At 43.8% G+C, this 17,225-nt stretch overlaps 2 protein-coding genes across 4 annotated transcripts in view; one reads left to right on the top strand and one right to left on the bottom strand.

The window, feature by feature from the left end:
• Positions 1-12,653, top strand: part of ACE2 (angiotensin converting enzyme 2) — a 47,316-nt gene extending 34,663 nt beyond the window's left edge. For both annotated transcript variants that reach the window (XM_045805069.2, XM_087860250.1), the window contains 5 exons: positions 699-757; positions 3,988-4,088; positions 5,384-5,500; positions 9,726-9,920; positions 11,712-12,653. In XM_045805069.2, the coding sequence (XP_045661025.1) occupies positions 699-757; positions 3,988-4,088; positions 5,384-5,500; positions 9,726-9,920; positions 11,712-11,820 (581 nt within the window). In that variant the 3' untranslated portion in view covers positions 11,821-12,653. The remainder of the gene's footprint in view (positions 1-698; positions 758-3,987; positions 4,089-5,383; positions 5,501-9,725; positions 9,921-11,711) is intronic.
• A 1,463-nt stretch (positions 12,654-14,116) lies between these two features.
• BMX (BMX non-receptor tyrosine kinase) overlaps positions 14,117-17,225 on the bottom strand; it is a 48,822-nt gene continuing 45,713 nt past the window's right edge. For both annotated transcript variants that reach the window (XM_045805068.2, XM_045805067.2), the window contains exons 18-19: positions 16,880-17,037; positions 14,117-14,658 (exon numbers count right to left, since the gene is read on the bottom strand). In XM_045805068.2, the coding sequence (XP_045661024.2) occupies positions 14,584-14,658; positions 16,880-17,037 (233 nt within the window). In that variant the 3' untranslated portion in view covers positions 14,117-14,583. The remainder of the gene's footprint in view (positions 14,659-16,879; positions 17,038-17,225) is intronic.

Raw genomic sequence — 17,225 nt, forward strand, 5'->3', positions numbered from 1 at the left:
TGTTTTAAACCCTTTCCTATGTGACTCTTTGTTTGTCCTGGAGTTTCTACTGCCTTATTTTTTTGATATCAGATTTGTTATCAACGTTGTGTTTATTTTTCCCAGGTAGTCCAACATATCTATTCTTTTCAGTCTCATTTTTTCCTAAAGACTTCCCTCTTAGAGTCCTACATTCTTCTGTCTCAATCTGACCACAGTTCTCATCCCGAGTCATCCATCCTTTTGCTGCTCTCCTGGGTTGAATCCATTGTTTCCTGGATTCCATGCCTTCTTTCTTGGATCACCTCTTGTTTTGCTGCAGCAGAGCCGCCAAGTGACTTTCTAAGCAAGAGCATGTGGGGTAGGAGGGTCAGCTGTGTCCCACAATGGCTTTAACCATACCTTGACTTTCATTCCCCTTGTTTTCAGTCTGATATCTTCTTCCCACCCCCAGCTATACTCGAATCCCAAGCCTCTCTGGGATTCGCTGTGACTTTCGGGATCTGTACTGCCTCTGCATACACTTTAGGCCATGGCTTCCTGACCCTTGAGAAAGCACTTACCCCTCCTCCATTACTTCTCATTTTCCAAAGTGTATTTATACCTGTTAAAAAATTCCTTTACTATCACTTTGGTGGGATCTTGGGAGGAGAAGGAAATAAATGCACATGGTCGGTCTGTCATCTGTAACCAACAGTCTATGATTTCTCTTTAATCAGATGCTGACCAAAGCATTAAAGTGAGGATAAGCCTAAAATCAGCTCTTGGAGAAAAAGCAGTGAGTACTCTGGACAGTGTGTCCATTACTTCTTTTTTTTTAGTTTTATTTATTTCTTTGTGAGAGAGCACATGTGGAGGGACAGAGGGAAAGGGAGAAGGAGAGAAGCCAACTCCCTGCTGAGCGTGGAGTCTGCCGCTGGGGCTCGATCTCATGACCCTGAGATCATGACCTGAGCCAGATGCTTAACCTGAGCCACCCAGGCGCCCCTGTCCTTTACTTCTTAATGCACTCCCTTACATGGGACAAATAGGCCCATTCCAGTGTGTTCTAAAAGAAGACAGGCCACATGTTTCTCTTAAAAACTATAAGCCCCAGATTCTGGCCTTCAACTCTCAGGCTTTTTTTTTTTTAGTAACACATTCCTTATTGGATTGGTTATGTCTACTTTTTCCTTGTTAATTTTATTTTATTTTATTATTTTTTTTTAAGATTTTTTATTTATTTATTCGACAGAGATAGAGACAGCCAGCGAGAGAGGGAACACAAGCAGGGGGAGTAGGAGAGGAAGAAGCAGGCTCATAGCAGAGGAGCCCGATGTGGGGCTCGATCCCAGAACGCCGGGATCACGCCCTGAGCCGAAGGCAGACGCTTAACCGCTGTGCCACCCAGGCGCCCCCTTCCTTGTTAATTTTAAAGTGCTATGAAGATCAATGAGAAAACATCCAATCTTAAGTATCAAGTGTCCACCCTCTTTTTAAAAATAATTTTAAAGAATCTTTATTTGAGAGAGAGAGCACAAGCAGGGCGAGTGGCAGAGGGAGAAGCAGACTCCCCACTGAGCAGGGAGCCCCGACTGGAGGCTCAATCCCAGGACCCAGGGATCATGACCTGAGCCGCAGTCAGAAGCTTAATGGACTGAGCCACCCAGGCGCCCCCAAGTGTCCACCCTCTTAATTCACACTTATCACCTTTACTTGTATTTGAGGAAGAGGACAGGTTATATTTTGAGAGATTGTTTTTAGAAGTAATGTAGATAGTTTTGCTTGTTTTGCTTTAGTCAGTCATCCATAACCTGGAAGCTTGTTAAAAATGCAGAATCTCAGCCCTGGACCTGCTTAATCCAAATCTGCCTTTTCACAAGCCCCCAGCTGGTTCGTATACACGAGACTGGGAAGCTCTGATTTACAAGAGGGTTTCTCAAACCTGGCTGCACCCTGGAGTCGTATGGGATGTTTAAAAAATATTAAAGTTTGAGTCCCACTCCCAAATTGTTCTGAGATGTAGCATCAAGAGTTTTAAAAGCTCCCCAGGTGGTTCTAATTACAGCCAAAGTTGAGAACTACTGATGTACGTCTGCTTTTGGGGATAACCAAATGATTCACAGCAAACCGGATTGCTCACACCTGCGTGTGAATTCCTTACAGCAGCCATTGCTCTGCTAGACACCTGTCTCGGGCTAGCCAGACTGAAGAAGCAGTGGCTTTGGGAAAGAGGAGAGGACGGGGCAGCCCCAGGCAGATGGGGACCACAGGAGGCCATGCAGGAGGATAGGACAGCCTGGGACTGTTGGGTGGAGCGGTCCAGGGCGCTATAGAAAACTGTGATTTGCATTGGATAGAGCCCAAGATGAGATTTCGACCCCCTTCCGTTTCCTGCCAAATTAAATATTGCCTAAGGCTTCACGGTAGTTACAAAGTCATTTTCCTAGCTAAGACAGCGAAACAGAGATAACACAGTAGGAGTGAAAAATGAAACTTTAAGAAAGAAATAATAAAAAGGTGCATTCCTTCCCAAACTTTAAGCGTTCGGATTTCCAGTTCTTAATCATCATTGAATGTCTGTGGGATTATTTCTCTTATCATCTTTAAATGAGCTCTTCCTTGGCCTAATACATTTTAATTCCTTTAAAGGATCCAACAGATCAGGATCCTTTGCAGTTATCTTGTTTTCTTGGCGTCAGTCCCCATGTTCTCTTTCCCTGCAGTGAGGGATCGGTAAATGGTCTTCAGAGGGGTTGGTAGTGGTAAGCCGAGCAGCAGGCTGCTTTGCTGAAGCCGGCCCGGGCTTTAGTGCCCCTGTGCATCCGGGCCAGAATCTCGGCCCGGTCAGGCTGTTGCACGGCAAAGTCCAACGACACTGTTTTGTGAACTCAACCTTTTTTTTTTTTTAAATATGAAAATATAACCAGAATATTCATAGTAGTGATATTAATAACATTATTAGCACTCTTAAAGCAGCTTTTTTGCCACACCCGAGTGGTATCAAGCTGAGGTTAAAGTAACAATTCTGTGAAACCTTGTCACTGTTTTTTCTAAAAGGGAAAGGAGAGCGGCAAAATTTGTGCCATTCATTGATCTCTACTGCCAGCTACTGGGAAAAGAGTGAATGCTTTTTTTCTCTTCTAGCAAATGTTCACCAAGTATGCAAATACTCCAGCTGTTTGTTTAGCACCGGAAAAACAAGAACAAATTACCTTGCTGACAGTTTTTTCCTTCGAAACTCAAGTTTCTTTTTCTCTTACACTTGTACATATCTGAGAACTTACTATATACATAGTAAAAGCTCCACATCTTTGTCTACATAATACACGGACTTTTTTTCTTTTTTAAACTTTTTTCTTTCAAGTATAATTAACACGCAGTGTTATGTTAGTCTCAGGTGTACAATACATGGACATCGAAACCCACGACTCGCACGACTCCCATCCATAAACCGGCGCTCAGGATGTTTATTTTTGCTCCTCTCAAACCGAGAAGGATCCATGAACATGGTCCTTAAAGCACAGGGGCCTGACCAGTAGCATTAGTGCCACCTGGGAGCTTGTTAGACATGCAGATCCTTGGGTCTCATCCCAGACCTTCTGAATTAGAAACTCAGGAGGGTAGGGCCCACTATTCAGTGGTTTAACCAGCCCTCCGGGGGATGCTGGTGCCCACACAAGTTGGAGGTTACTGACCTAATAAAAAGATTCTCAGGAGGATTAGAAAATGTAAAAATAGGGGCGCCTGGGTGGCACAGCGGTTAAGCGCCTGCCTTCGGCTCAGGGCGTGATCCCGGCGTTATGGGATCGAGCCCCACATCAGGCTCCTCCGCTATGAGCCTGCTTCTTCCTCTCCCACTCCCCCTGCTTGTGTTCCCTCTCTCGCTGGCTGTCTCTATCTCTGTTGAATAAATAAATAAAATCTTAAAAAAAAAAAAGAAAATGTAAAAATAATGCTTCTGGAATAACAGGTTTTGAAAGTATCCCATGATCCCTACTGAGCAGTGTTTTTCTTTTGAATTTGCAGTACGAATGGAATGACAATGAAATGTACTTGTTCCGATCATCTATTGCCTATGCCATGAGAAAGTATTTTTCAGAAGCCAAAAACCAGATGATCCCTTTTGTGTGAGTTACTCCAACCGGTACTTCTCTTTCTCGAGTCTGAGAAGATATTATGCTTAAACTTTCATGCAAGTAAATTAAGAAAAACCTAATGATTTTGAAACTTCTCTAATATCCTGGAATTTGGGCCATTCTCTTTTGGGAAGACTGTGATTTACTTGACTTAGAGATTGCAAGAGCACTCCTCTTTCCCCCTCCCCTCACTTTCCCTCGCATCCCTTCTCCCCCTCCTCTTTTCCCTCCACCAAATGCTTCCTCCACCCTCAGCACTGAAAGGAAAAGGCAGACATCTCTGCCTTCACTGAACTTGCGTTCTAACGTATGTTTCATGTGTGTGTTACAATCAGCAAAGTATGTTAAGTGAAATACAGTAAAATGAGATGGTGACAAGTTCAAGGGAGAAAAGTACCACAGATGGGGCGCTAGGGAGTGCTGATGGGTCTACAGTTTAGCTTTAACTGCAGTGGTCAGAAAAGACCTCATGAATCCTTGAGCAAACATCTGAAGCAAGGAGAACGCTCACAAAACAGACAGGGGGAAGGTAGGTAGCAGGTGGAAAGATTCTGAGGAAAAAATATCCTCCACCTGTTGAAGGAACAGCAAGGAGGCCAGTGGGGCTGGAGCAGTGAGCTCATAGCAGACAAGTAGGAGGTGTGGTCAGGGCGATAATAGGGCATGGGGGTGGAAGGGGAGAAGAACATTCGTATGGGCCTCCCAAGCCATTCCAAGGGCGTTGGCTTGCTGCTGAGTGAGAAGGGCTGGGAGCCAGAGGAGCTGCCTTAGGTTTTGTCAGGATCCCTGTGGCAGATGGGAGAGCCCAGCCTTGTCACATTGTAGGTAAAGCCCACTCCTTCCCCCTCCCCCCCGGCTGTGGGTGTAACATGACAGGTTTTGCAGCGTGGAGCAGGGGTGGAGGAGCTGAGCGCACCAGCTCTGTTCGTGGTACTAAGGCATTGCTGCCCGGCCGGTGTTTATCCCAATCCTGGGGCCCCTGTGGTTCCTCGCTGGTTCTCCGGCTGCTTTCAGTTTGAAATTTTCCTATCATTGAAAGAAAATGGGGGCAGAACAGATAGTGCCAATAGTGTGTTATCCCAACTCATGTCGTTGAGCTCATGTGCTTGGGATGTGTCAAGGATGTGAGGACAGTCACATCCTTCCGTTGTTCGCCCTATCCCATGTCTCTCACCTTCACCCTGTGACTCTCCCCTGGACCTCTTTTTCACGGGCAGGGGAGCCCCCATTCTCTTTGCTGAGTCCTCCTTGCCACAAGGGAAGATGTTTCTTTTGTTTCTCTGCAGGGAGGATAACGTGTGGGTGAACGATTTGAAACCTAGAATCTCCTTTAACTTCTTCGTCACTTCACCTGGAAATGTGTCTGACGTCATTCCTAGAGCTGACGTGGAAGGAGCCATCAAGTAATTTTACTTTCAAACAAGCTAAGGGGGGGAGGGGGTTAACCAATGCAATCAGGACAAACGCTTGTGGTTTAGTGTGCCCTGTGTGCTGGGCTCTGTTCTGAGTCCTTTTCAGCTTCAAGGTCGGGGTTTTAATTCCAGAAGGGTCTCCTAGCAAGGGACTTCTCTTGATTTGGGCTCCTCCATTCGCAGGCCCTTAAATGGTATTTGAGTGTAAGTAGCTGATTTGAGAGGCAATCTCAAGACGCTCTGAGAAAGAAAAGTCCACAGGAGCAGAGCATGGAAGGAAGATAATAAGTGATGTGTTACCAAGCAAGGGCCCACAGTGGGCGACTAGAGCTCCATCGTGCCGGGGAATTCTGGGAGACTGAGCAGAACGCGCACCTGAATTGTCCCATCAGCGCTGGGTATTTATCCATCACCTCCCACCAGTCATTGGTTGAGAACTGCTGGCAGGTGATGTGACTTCCCCGGCATTTCGGGCCTGCAGGCCAGGCAGCCCCTTGTGGCCTGAGAACGCTCTCGAGCAAAGGCAGCAGGTACTAGCTGAAGAAATCTGGTCTGCATGCATGGAGAATGGTAAATGCAGAAGGGACATGGGCACATATTGCCAGCTTTTGCTGTAGGGACTTGGATGGAGGAATCATTTCAGTAACCAGAGTCAGAAACGAGGTAGGCAAGAATAGGATTCCTTAGTAGTTGCTTGGCCTCCACACTAGGAGAGGGCCTTGCTATGGGCAGTGAGCATCTAGAAGGAACGATTGGCCCAAGGTGCCTCGTCTGTTTCCCCAAACAGCAAAAGTGAAGAATGGATAGATGTCACTTAAAAAAAGGCTTAAGATACCCGCTGCTATGGGGGAGCTCACTGGGTGGCCCCCTTGAGCTGCTGTTCATCTTTGGAAACAAATCCAAGCCCTGCCAGGCAGAGTACGCCTGGAAAATCTGGCTCAGTTGGGGCATGCACCCCACCCACAGCCAGAGACTTCACTGCCTCCAAATGACTTGTTTCTGTCTTGGGGAAAAGTGCCAGCTGAGATCATCACAAAAGAGCCCAGCCCTCTTTGTGACCTTCGGGGGGGTCTCAAATTTCCTGTTTCCAGATGACTTGAGACACTTTTGGGCAGAGGTGACATGGTTAATCCTGCTTTGACATATCTCCCTCACTCCTTCTGACTTCTTGACCTGCACTACACCCAAGGGTAGGAGGATGGGCTGCCAGATCCTTGGGCTTTCAATTCAGAATATTCTCAATTTCCCTAGTTTTGGTTTTTATTTTATTTTTTTAATGTTTTTTTATTATATTATGGTAGTCACCATACAGTACATCCCTGGTTTTTGATGTAAAGTTCCATGATTCATTAGTTGCGTATAACACCCAGTGCACCATGCAATACGTGCCCTCCTTACTACCCATCACCAGCCTATCCCACTCCCCTACCCCCCTCCCCTCTGAAGCCCTCAGTTTGTTTCTGAGTCCATAGACTCTCATGCTTCATTCCTCCTTCTGATTACCCCCCTTTCTTTATCCCTTTCTTCCCCTACCGATCTTCCTAGTTCTTATGTTCCATAGATGAGAGAAACCATATAATTGTCTTTCTCTGCTTGACTTATTTCACTTAGCATTATCTCCTCCAGTGCCGTCCATGTTGCAGCAAATGTTGAGAAATCATTCTTTCTGATAGCTGAGTAATATTCCATTGTATATACGGACCACAACTTCTTAATCCAGTCATCTGTTGAAGGGCATCTCGGTTCCTTCCATGATTTAGCTATTGTGGACAATGCTGCTATGAACATTGGGGTGCATATGGCCCTTCTCTTCACTACGTCTGTATCTTTGGGGTAAATAATACCCAGTAGTGCAATGGCTGGGTCATAGGGTAGCTCAATTTTTAACTTTTTAAGGGACCTCCACACTGTTTTCCAGAGTGGCTGTACCAACTTGCATTCCCACCAACAATGTAGAAGGGATCCCCTTTCTCCACATCCTCTCCAACAATTGTTGTTTCTTGCCTTGTCAATTTTTGCCATTCTAACTGGTGTAAGGTGGTATCTCAGTGTGGTTTTGATTTGAATTTCCCTGATGGCGAATGATTTTGAACATTTTTTCATGTGTCTGTTAGCCATTTGTATGTCTTCATTGGAAAAGTGTCTGTTCATATCTTCTGCCCATTTTATGATTTGTTTATTTGTTTCTCGCGTATTGAGTTTGAGAAGTTCTTTGTAGATCTTGGATACCTGTCTTTTATCTGTAGTGTCATTTGCAAATATATTCTCCCATTCCGTGGGCTGCCTCTTAGTTTTTTTGACTGTTTCCTTGGCTGTGCAGAAGCTTTTTATCTTGATGAAGTCCCACAAGTTCATTTTATCTTTTGTTTCTCTTGCCTTTGGAGATGTGTCATGAAAAAGGTTGCTTTGGCCGATGTCGTAGAGGTTGCTGCCTATGTTCTCCTCTAGGATTTTGATGGATTCCTGTCTCACATCGAGGTCTTTCATCCATTTGGAGTTTACCTTTGTGTATGGTGTGAGAGAGTGGTCAAGTTTCATTCTTTTGCATGTAGCTGACCAATTTTCCCAGCACCATTTATGGAAGAGACTGTCTTTTTTCCACCGGATGTTTTTTCCTGCTTTATCAAAGATTAGTTGCCCAAAGAGCCGAGGGTCCATTTCTGGGTTCTCTATTCTGTTCCATTGGTCTATGTGTCTGTTTTTGTGCCAGTACCATGCTGTCTTTGTGATCACAGCTTTGTAGTACAGCTCGAAATCCGGCATCGTGATGCCCCCAGCTTTGTTTTTCCTTTTCAACAGTTCCTTGGAGATTCGGGGCCTTTTCTGGTTCCATACAAATTTAAGGACTATTTGTTCCAGTTCTTTGAAAAATGTCATCGGTATTTTGATCGGGATCGCATTGAAAGTGTAGATTGCTCTGGGTAGCATGGACATTTTAACTATGTTAATTCTTCCGATCCTTGAGCATGGAATATCTTTCTATCTTTTTATGTCTTCCTCAATGTCTTTCAAGAGTGATTTATAGTTTCTAGAATATAGATCCTTTACGTCTCTGGTTACGTTAATTCCAAGGTAACGTATGGTTTTTGGTGCTATTGTCAATGGGATGGATTCCCTAATTTCTCTTTCTTCAGTCTCGTTATTCGTGTATAGAAATGCAACTGATTTCTGAACATCGATTTTGTATTCCGCCACATTACTGAATTGCTCTATAACTTCTAATAGTTTGGGAGTGGATTCTTTTGGGTTTTCCATATAGAGTATCATGTTATCTGCGAAGAGAGACATTTTGACTTCTTCTTTGCCAATTTGGATACCTTTTATCCCTTTTTGTTGTCTGATTGCTGTTGCAAGGACTTCTAGTACTATGTTGAATAATAGTGGCAAGAGTGGGCATCCTTGTCGTGTTCCTGATCTTAAGGGAAAGGCTTCCAGCTTTTCCCCATTGAGAATGATATTTGCTGTAGGCTTTTCATAGATGGTTTTTGTGAGATTGAGGAATGTACCCTCTATCCCTACACTCTGAAGGGTTTTAATCAGGAAAGGATGCTGTATTTTGTCAAATGCTTTTTCTGCATCTATTGAGATAATCATATGATTTTGGCTTTTTCCTTCTGGATAAAATCTAAGACACTGATAGATTTGTGAATGTTGAACCACCTTTGCATCCCAGGGATGAATCCACTTGGTCATGATGAATAATCCTTTTAATGTACTGTTGGACTCTATTAGTCCCTAGTTTTGGTTTTTAAAATCACCTCTGTCCTTTTTTGCTCTCTAAAGTTTAAGCCATATCCCATCCCAGTGCTGGAGAAATTGGCGAAGGCCCCTCCTGTGTTCCTCCCCTGCTTCCAAAGGTCAATACCTTTTATATGGAAACTACAACTGTCAAGACTTGAGTATAGGACCTGGTTGATTTGTAGAAGAGATGTACCCAATTGTCCTTTTCCGTTATCTGATAGAAAGTCACTGTAGACAACCCAATTTTCCAAGGAAGCTATTGCCAGACCTTATCTAGGCTGCAAGATGTGAAAGGTGCCTAATTGTCAAATCTCCTAGCTTTTATGGCACCTGGTTCTCTGCTTTGATTCCATCGCTACTTCAGGTGTACAGTCTTAGGCTAAACCTTATTGAATCCTTTCAGGAGCAATGACGTAAAAAGTAAATAAATTACACACAATTCTGTTTTGCCTAAGTGTTTTGCTCTTGGGAATAGGATGTCCCGGGACCGTATCAATGATGCTTTCCAACTGGATGACAATAGCCTGGAGTTTCTGGGGATTCAGCCAACACTGGGACCACCTTACCAGCCACCTGTCACCATATGGCTGATTGTGTTTGGGGTCGTGATGGGATTGGTGGTGATTGGCATCATCCTGCTCATCTTCTCCGGGATCAGAAATCGAAGGAAGTAAGTGAGCTTTCCTAGACTTACCTATTTTAAAACAGAAAGGTTTAGGGAAAACTAACTGGAAAATTTGCAGCAAGTGGTAGGTTGTATAAGCCAATTACTTTTTTGGACAATTTTGCACCTAAATATTCTGATGCATTTCCTAGAAATTTCCCAGATTTCGTTAGCACGTTGCCTTCCTTGCAGGTGCCAGTGCGCAGTCGATGTTCAGTCTGGGCTTTTGAGCGTGCCCTGGCAAACTCCATCCTGGCCACAGTGTCCTCTCCCTACTGCCGAGAGGCCCTGCAAACTCTGGGAGGGGGACGGGGCGGGCTCAGGGGGTTATCTTCACTCCTGTTGTTCCTTGGTCTAAAAGTACCCCAGAGACTGACTCAGTGATGGTTGGCACTGTACGAATCGTTCTAGAATGAGCTCTGTGATTTTCTTCAAACTGCCACCCTTCCATCATCTTCATTCCCCTCAGGTGGCCCAGGCTCCCTGTCATGTTCTTAGCTCACGGGCCACGGCCCCCTCTCATTTGTTCTTGAGTAGAAGATCCAAGTTCAGTGAGGATTTAAATCGCCAGAGACCTGATTTATAATCTTGCTCTGCCACTAGATGGTTTTTCTGACCTTGAGAAACCACTGGCTTTCACTGGGCTTATGTAATTCAGGTTAATAATATTTTATAGCACCTAAAACCTCTGTGCACACTGCAGGTTGCTTAAACGTGTTCGTGATGGAATTTTGACATGCCCTGGCCTATTCTGCTCAGTTCTTCGCTGTTGAGATTTTTAGTTCCCTAAAATAGCTTCAGTTAAGAAAATTAGGCATTGACTAGAATGCATTCATATGGTTAGAATTTTAAAAATACGAAAAGATACCCAGAATCTTCCTGCCACCCTTTGCCTCCAAGTTCCCTTCCCAAAGCCAATGATGATTATCAGTTTCTCAGAGACCTGTCTGTCCTTGGAGGATAGGCATTTGCAGTAAGGCCACCCCCAAGGTGATTTGCATGCACATGATGGTTTGAGAAGCATTCTTCGCACATGAAATACTATTCCAAAATTAATTCATGGAATGAATTATTTGGGGAACCTCCTTCATGCCACATGCTGTGTTAATAGAATGTATACAGGAAAATCGAACGGGCTACCCTGCTCAGTACTTTCACGCGTTAATAGTCTCAGCAAACATATGATGTCAATATGCAATTATCTAATTATCTTCACGTACATATCAAACTGAGCTTCAGAGAGACCAAGTCACTCAAATTGACACAGCTGGTCAGTAACAGATTGGGATCCACAGCAAAGCTGGTGGTTGTACTACAAAGCTGTCCTACTCTGGTCTGGACGCTTTGGAAGCTGATCACTTAGTAGGGAAGCTCTTTAAAAGGAGGCACTTGGCTAAATGACCACTCCATTTCTAAAAAGAATAATCACAGCTGCTATTTGTGGAGGCTTGCGCACCAGGTACTGTGAGAGCTCTGCTGACACTGTCTCCTGGTCTTGGCAGAACCGCCATCGTCTTCCAAATAGGCAAAGTGAGGCACAGAGGCACACTCTCTCCGAGCCCGGAGCACATACCCTGAGTGGTCTCCCACGCTCTGCCAGCCATCCTGCCAACCAATCGTGGGGCAAAAGGAGTGAATCTCATGCTCTCTAGGGGTCCACGGTTCATCAGAAGGGGACTGATTCACCAACGAGCGATTCGATGCTGAGGTGTCAGAGACACCTGGGCCAGTGGGGTCCAAGGGAGGCCGTGTCCTTTCGGCAGCACTATACTAAGGTGACTTCACTTTGTTTAACAGGAACGATCAAGCCAGAAGTGAAGAAAATCCTTATGCCTCTGTGGACTTGAGCAAAGGAGAAAATAATCCAGGATTCCAAAATGCTGATGATGTGCAGACTTCATTTTAGGAAAATCTGATTTCCTCTTGAGGTGATTTTATTGCATGCACATGTTAATTTTATGGTACAGACAATATGAGATTATAAAGATGTCATTAACTATCAAAACGATGGCTCTGTTCGGGAAAAGTTGTCCCAAGAAGACATGCCTGAGGAGAGGGCATCTTCACTGGCTTTCAGTATTTATTTCTGCCTTGGGATTTCACTTCTGTTCATGTTTGAGAGGAATAGAGAAAATGTGTCTTCGGCCTCACCGGCTGTTTGGGGGTAATGGAAGTGGACATGTCTGTTGCATGGCCGGAGTAGAAAAAGAGGGGTATATGTGGTGGGAGCAAGTGGGGCCTTGTATGGAATCCGGATGGATTGCTTTTGAGGACAGTGTCCGTGAACTGGCGGAACTGCACGGAGCGAGAATAGCATACACTGTTCACTTCCCTTTAATTCAAGTGTAAAGGATGGCACACTCTTTAAGTTAATCTAAGTACTATAGTGATTTGCCCACAGTGGTGATTGGACTAGATCATGCCTTCTTCAGGATGAGAGGTCTAAAGGAGAGAAGAATCCAGAGAGCTGTTCACAGATGGTGCCTATTCACTTCCATCCATGCTTGATCATCATCTCCCTAACAACGTAAGACTAGCCCCAAGAGCCTCCTGGAACCACCACCCCCAGCACACCTGATGGAACCTCACTTCTTTTGCTCTCTGTGGAGCGACTAGAAACGTCAACTTCATGCCCTCCTTGAAAGTGGGTACCCAATCTCTTAAGTCTTGTATTCACCCATAATGTCTGAGTAGTGCTGAGCACAAAGTACACACTCAATAAATACTAGATTCATGCTCCTGCGCTCTCACGTGTACTTAAGTGCTGGGCTTTTGGGGATTCCATTTGCTTTTCACTTTTGTGGACAAAGTTGCCATCTGACTACCTGGGACCCTTGACCTCTCAAATGTCTTGGAATGTGTCCCAGTTTCTTAAATTGCTTTACTGTACGAAGGGGCTGTAAGATCGATCTAAAGAGAGGTGTGTTAAGATTGCTCGCACTGTCGGGTTAGGAACCAAGCCTAACACCCCTTTTGTAAATCTCAGAATCCAGCCCAGTTCGGAGCACAGCATCCACTACATACCTGAAGACAGATTCAAAATAGATGAAAATATCCCAACACTACCCAGCAACTCACTCTCTGTGGTGACCAGCAAAATGTTAGAGTAACTTTGTATTTAATACATTCTATGGAGAGAGGTACCTGGGTGGCTCATTTAAACATCCGACTCTTGATTTTGGCTCAGGTCATGATCTCAGGGTGGTGGGATGGAGCCCCGTGTTGGGCTCCACGCTTGGTGTGGAGTCTACTTGAGGTTCTTGTTCCCTCTCCCTTTGCTCCTCCCCCCCTTCTCGTCCTCTTGCACGAGCATGCATGCATGCTCTATCTAAAATAAATCTTTTTTAAAAATAAAATAAATTCTATGGAGATAATGGTCATGGTGAATCAGTTAGCCAAGTCAGGAGAGGATGACCTATTCTTCAATTCCAAGAGCATGTAGGCAGTGTCCTGGCTTAAAACAATAGCAGTAGGGGCACCTAGGTGGCTCAGCCGTTAAGCGTCTGCCTTCAGCTCAGGGCGTGATCCCAGAGTCCTGGGATCAAGCCCCACATCAGGCTCCTCCGCTGGGAGCCTGCTTCTTCCTCTCCCACTCCCCCTGCTTGTGTTCCCTCTCTCACTGGCTGTCTCTCTCTCTGTCAAATAAATAAATAAAAAATCTTAAAAAAAAGGCATCAAGTTTACCTTAACATCTTTAAAAATTTGCTCTGTGGAAATATATTTAATGTCTTGAATAATATTTAATTTTAGTTTTGTATGTGCATGGCGCACGTACACGACACAAAGAGTCATTGTTCTAACCTGGAAGTCAGAACACAGTTGAGTCATTTGGATTGAATTATGGACCACCTAATGATGCCCCACCGTATAAGGAGGTCCCCTAGTGCAGGGGTGACCACGCAGGAACGTCTGGAAGATTCTTAAAAATACAAATTCTCAGGCTGCACTCAGACTTGCTCTACCTTAGTTCCTAAGGAGTGTGTGTGTGTGTGTGTGTGTGTGTGTGTGTGTTTAAGGATTTTATTTATTTCAGAGAGAAAGCACAAGCAGGGTGGAGGGGTCGAGGGAGAGGGAGAAACAGGCTTCCCGCTGAGCTGGGAGCCTGATGTGGGGCTCGATCCCAAGACGTTGAGATCATGACCTGAGCCGAAGGCAGACACTTCACCGACTGAGCCACCCAGGCGTCCCAGGAGTCTGTTTTAATGAACTCTCCTTTTTATTTGCATACATGCTAAAGTTTGACAGTATTGAAACACGAAGGCAAATGTCCACATTTTGGTACTTGTTAATAGCATATTTAATTATTAGGATAGTGACAATATAAGGAAAAGAACAAATATCCAACAAAGAATTTCTCAATTCTATTCAATCTTTACACATGGTACACACTCTGTCTACCACAATCAGAAAATATGCTTCTGCTATAGCCTGGGAAGTGTAATATTAAGAGCAGCATACACAGAATTACTAATTTGACCTAAATTTCAAGGAAATCTTTTGTTTCTTACATTGTTCATTTCGAGATAATACAACAGGCAAATAGGACACAGAATGCTATTAAGAAGAACTAGCTAAATTACATAGTCTGCGCCTTGCTACTTTCCTTAAAAGGAATGAAAATGTTGGCCAGCATTTACGTTCGTTCTCATCAGATCTCCTAATTTCTTCTTCAAGGCTTGTCTTTTTCCCGAAGTGGTTCAATGGAAGCTAGGAGTTGCTGAAATGTGGGACGCTTTTCTGGAAGCTAAATAAAAGAAAAACCCAATGGTTTAGTTTATGAAAGTTAGGATTAAAAATAAATTATAGAAGATATGTATACCTCAATCCTAAAGCTAGTGACTTTTTAAGTGTGGAAACACTATGGACATTTCCACTAAAGACAAAACAACTAGAGCTCTAAGAACTGGAAAAGAAACAGTAAAAGTATCTTTGTTTGCATAATATATGGTTGTATGCCTGGAAGAACCAGGAGAATGAATGATAGAACCAACCCAAATGATAAGGAATTCAGCAGGAGAGAAGTATGCAAATTAACATATAAAATCAATAGCCTTCGGTACATGTACAAGAACCAGTCAGAAGACACAATGGAAGAGAAAACGCCATTTAGAATAGCAATGACTCCAAAATAAAATACAAACGAAAATGTACCCCCCAAAATGAGCACAACTTTAAACACTGCTGAAAAATACAAATGTAGACTTATGCACATAGAAAAACGTTGCTTGTTCTCGAAGAGGACAAATCAATAGCACAGAGATGTCAAATTTCCCTAGTTAAAATATAAACTAAAGACAATCTCCTCCAAAAGATGAACAAGTTTGTTTCAAGCTGAACAAACGGATTCTCTAGTTCACAGATTTTTAAAGTATGCAGAAATAATACCTGAAACGAATATAACACTGTAGGTTAACTACACTGGAACTAAAATTTAAAAAAATTAAAAATTAAACTCAATTTTCAAAAATGTATGTAAAAATAGCTAGGAAAGGTATAAAAAAAAGGTGAGCAATGAGGGAGTGCTAGCCTACCTAGGAGTAACACATAAAGTCTCTATAATTAGAACAATGCAGAGCTAGCACATGAATAGAGACCAGAGAACAGAAGTGAGAGTCCCCAAATAACCCCAAATACATAAGGAAATTTCCTATGTTAGATATTTCGACACCAGTAGATGGTATCTTGTCCGTGGGAATGACATAGTTTTTTAATAAATGCTGTTGCAGCAAGCAGGTAGTCAGAAAACAAGATCTTTGGATCCATACTTCATACCGTACATGATAACAAACACGAACTAGATTGGAGATCTAAATGTGAAAGCATGAAGCGGAGAAGTACTAGAGGAGAATCTGTGTGAAGGCTATCATAATCAGTCTGGGGAAACCTATCTAACTTTAACTCAGTTTCCAGAAGCAGTAAAAGCAAGTATTAATAGAGTAAACCATATTTTTTTTAAATCTTTTGCACGGCAAAAACTCCCATAAATTAAATCAAGAGCTACGTGACAGACTGAGAGAAAATATTTACAACTATCGCAGATAAAATACTGATCTCTTTCATTTATAAGGGGGTCTTTAAAATCGAGGTGAAGGAAACAAATACCCGACAGAACAAAGGGAAAAGATACGATGCCATATAATTCTCAGAAAGAGATACCAGTGCCCTTGAAACTAAACCCCAAATGAAAGATGTACATATAAAAGCTGCACTAAAATGCCATTTCTCATCTATCATATTGGCAGAAATCCAGAAACTTGACAATGGTCTGTGTCAGTGAGATGGTGGGAAAATAGGCACATTGATGGCGGGACAACACCTGCGGAGTGGATTTGTATGTTCCTTTTTTCATAAGAAAGAAAGGGAAATACACAAACACGCACGTCTATACATGCTCATTTTTCTGCAAAGAAGTATGGGAAAGCTAAATTGGAATCTAATGAAAATTGTGGATGTTCTTCTAAAAGTTGTGAAATAGAATATTTTAAAAGTGGGGGACCAAAATGTGCAAAACGGTCACTATATGCAGAGCCTTCAACTGGGGATTGTCTCTGTGCAAAACCGTAGTGTTGTGGTTAAGAACAGGGACTCTGACATTAGCCAGCCTGCCTCTTACTAGCTGTGTGACCTTGAGCAAGTCACTTAACCTCTCTGGGTCTCTGTTTCCTCTTATCTTCATTTTTTGGTCATGATAGTACTAACTTCACAGTGTGTTGCCTAATGAATAAATGGGTTCATATTTATGAAGTTCTTAGAACAGTGCTGGATATAAGTTGTTTGTTAAACAGCACCTACATTGCTTCATTGCTGGTTTTAAATTACAAACACTTGAGGGAACGGGCCCCGGGACCATTGCACCCGCGGTGTAGCAGGTGTTTTTCCTCATAAATGCCTCGGCCCGTGGTGTCCTAGGCAACCGCCCTGGACGCACCTGACGCCCCTTCAGCTCCCCCACGCGGTGCACTTGCCTCGTGCCAGCAGCTGTACATGATCTGGTAGATGGTGTCCGACGCCAGTTGGGGCCGGTAGAGTCTGTGGCCCTGGGAGACCTTCACAACCACCTGGGAGTTGTCGTACAAGTCATAGGGCTGCTTCCCCAGGCTGAACACTTCCCACATCAGGATCCCTGCGCCACCCGAAGGGCAACCGGCCAACAAAAAGGAAAGAGAGCTGACATCAGAAGGTACAGAGTTTGTTGAACGAGCTTCACACACCAGATCAGGAAGGCTATGCATCAAAGTGAGGGATCCCTGGGAAATGAGTCCTAGCAAAAAGGACAGGGCACGGAGGGTGGGATTGTGCCATCACTTCTGG

Source organism: Ursus americanus, chromosome X, assembly GCF_024610735.1.
Source record: "Ursus americanus isolate L20-20 chromosome X, mUrsAme1.1.p, whole genome shotgun sequence".
NCBI classification, from domain to species: domain Eukaryota; kingdom Metazoa; phylum Chordata; class Mammalia; order Carnivora; family Ursidae; genus Ursus; species Ursus americanus.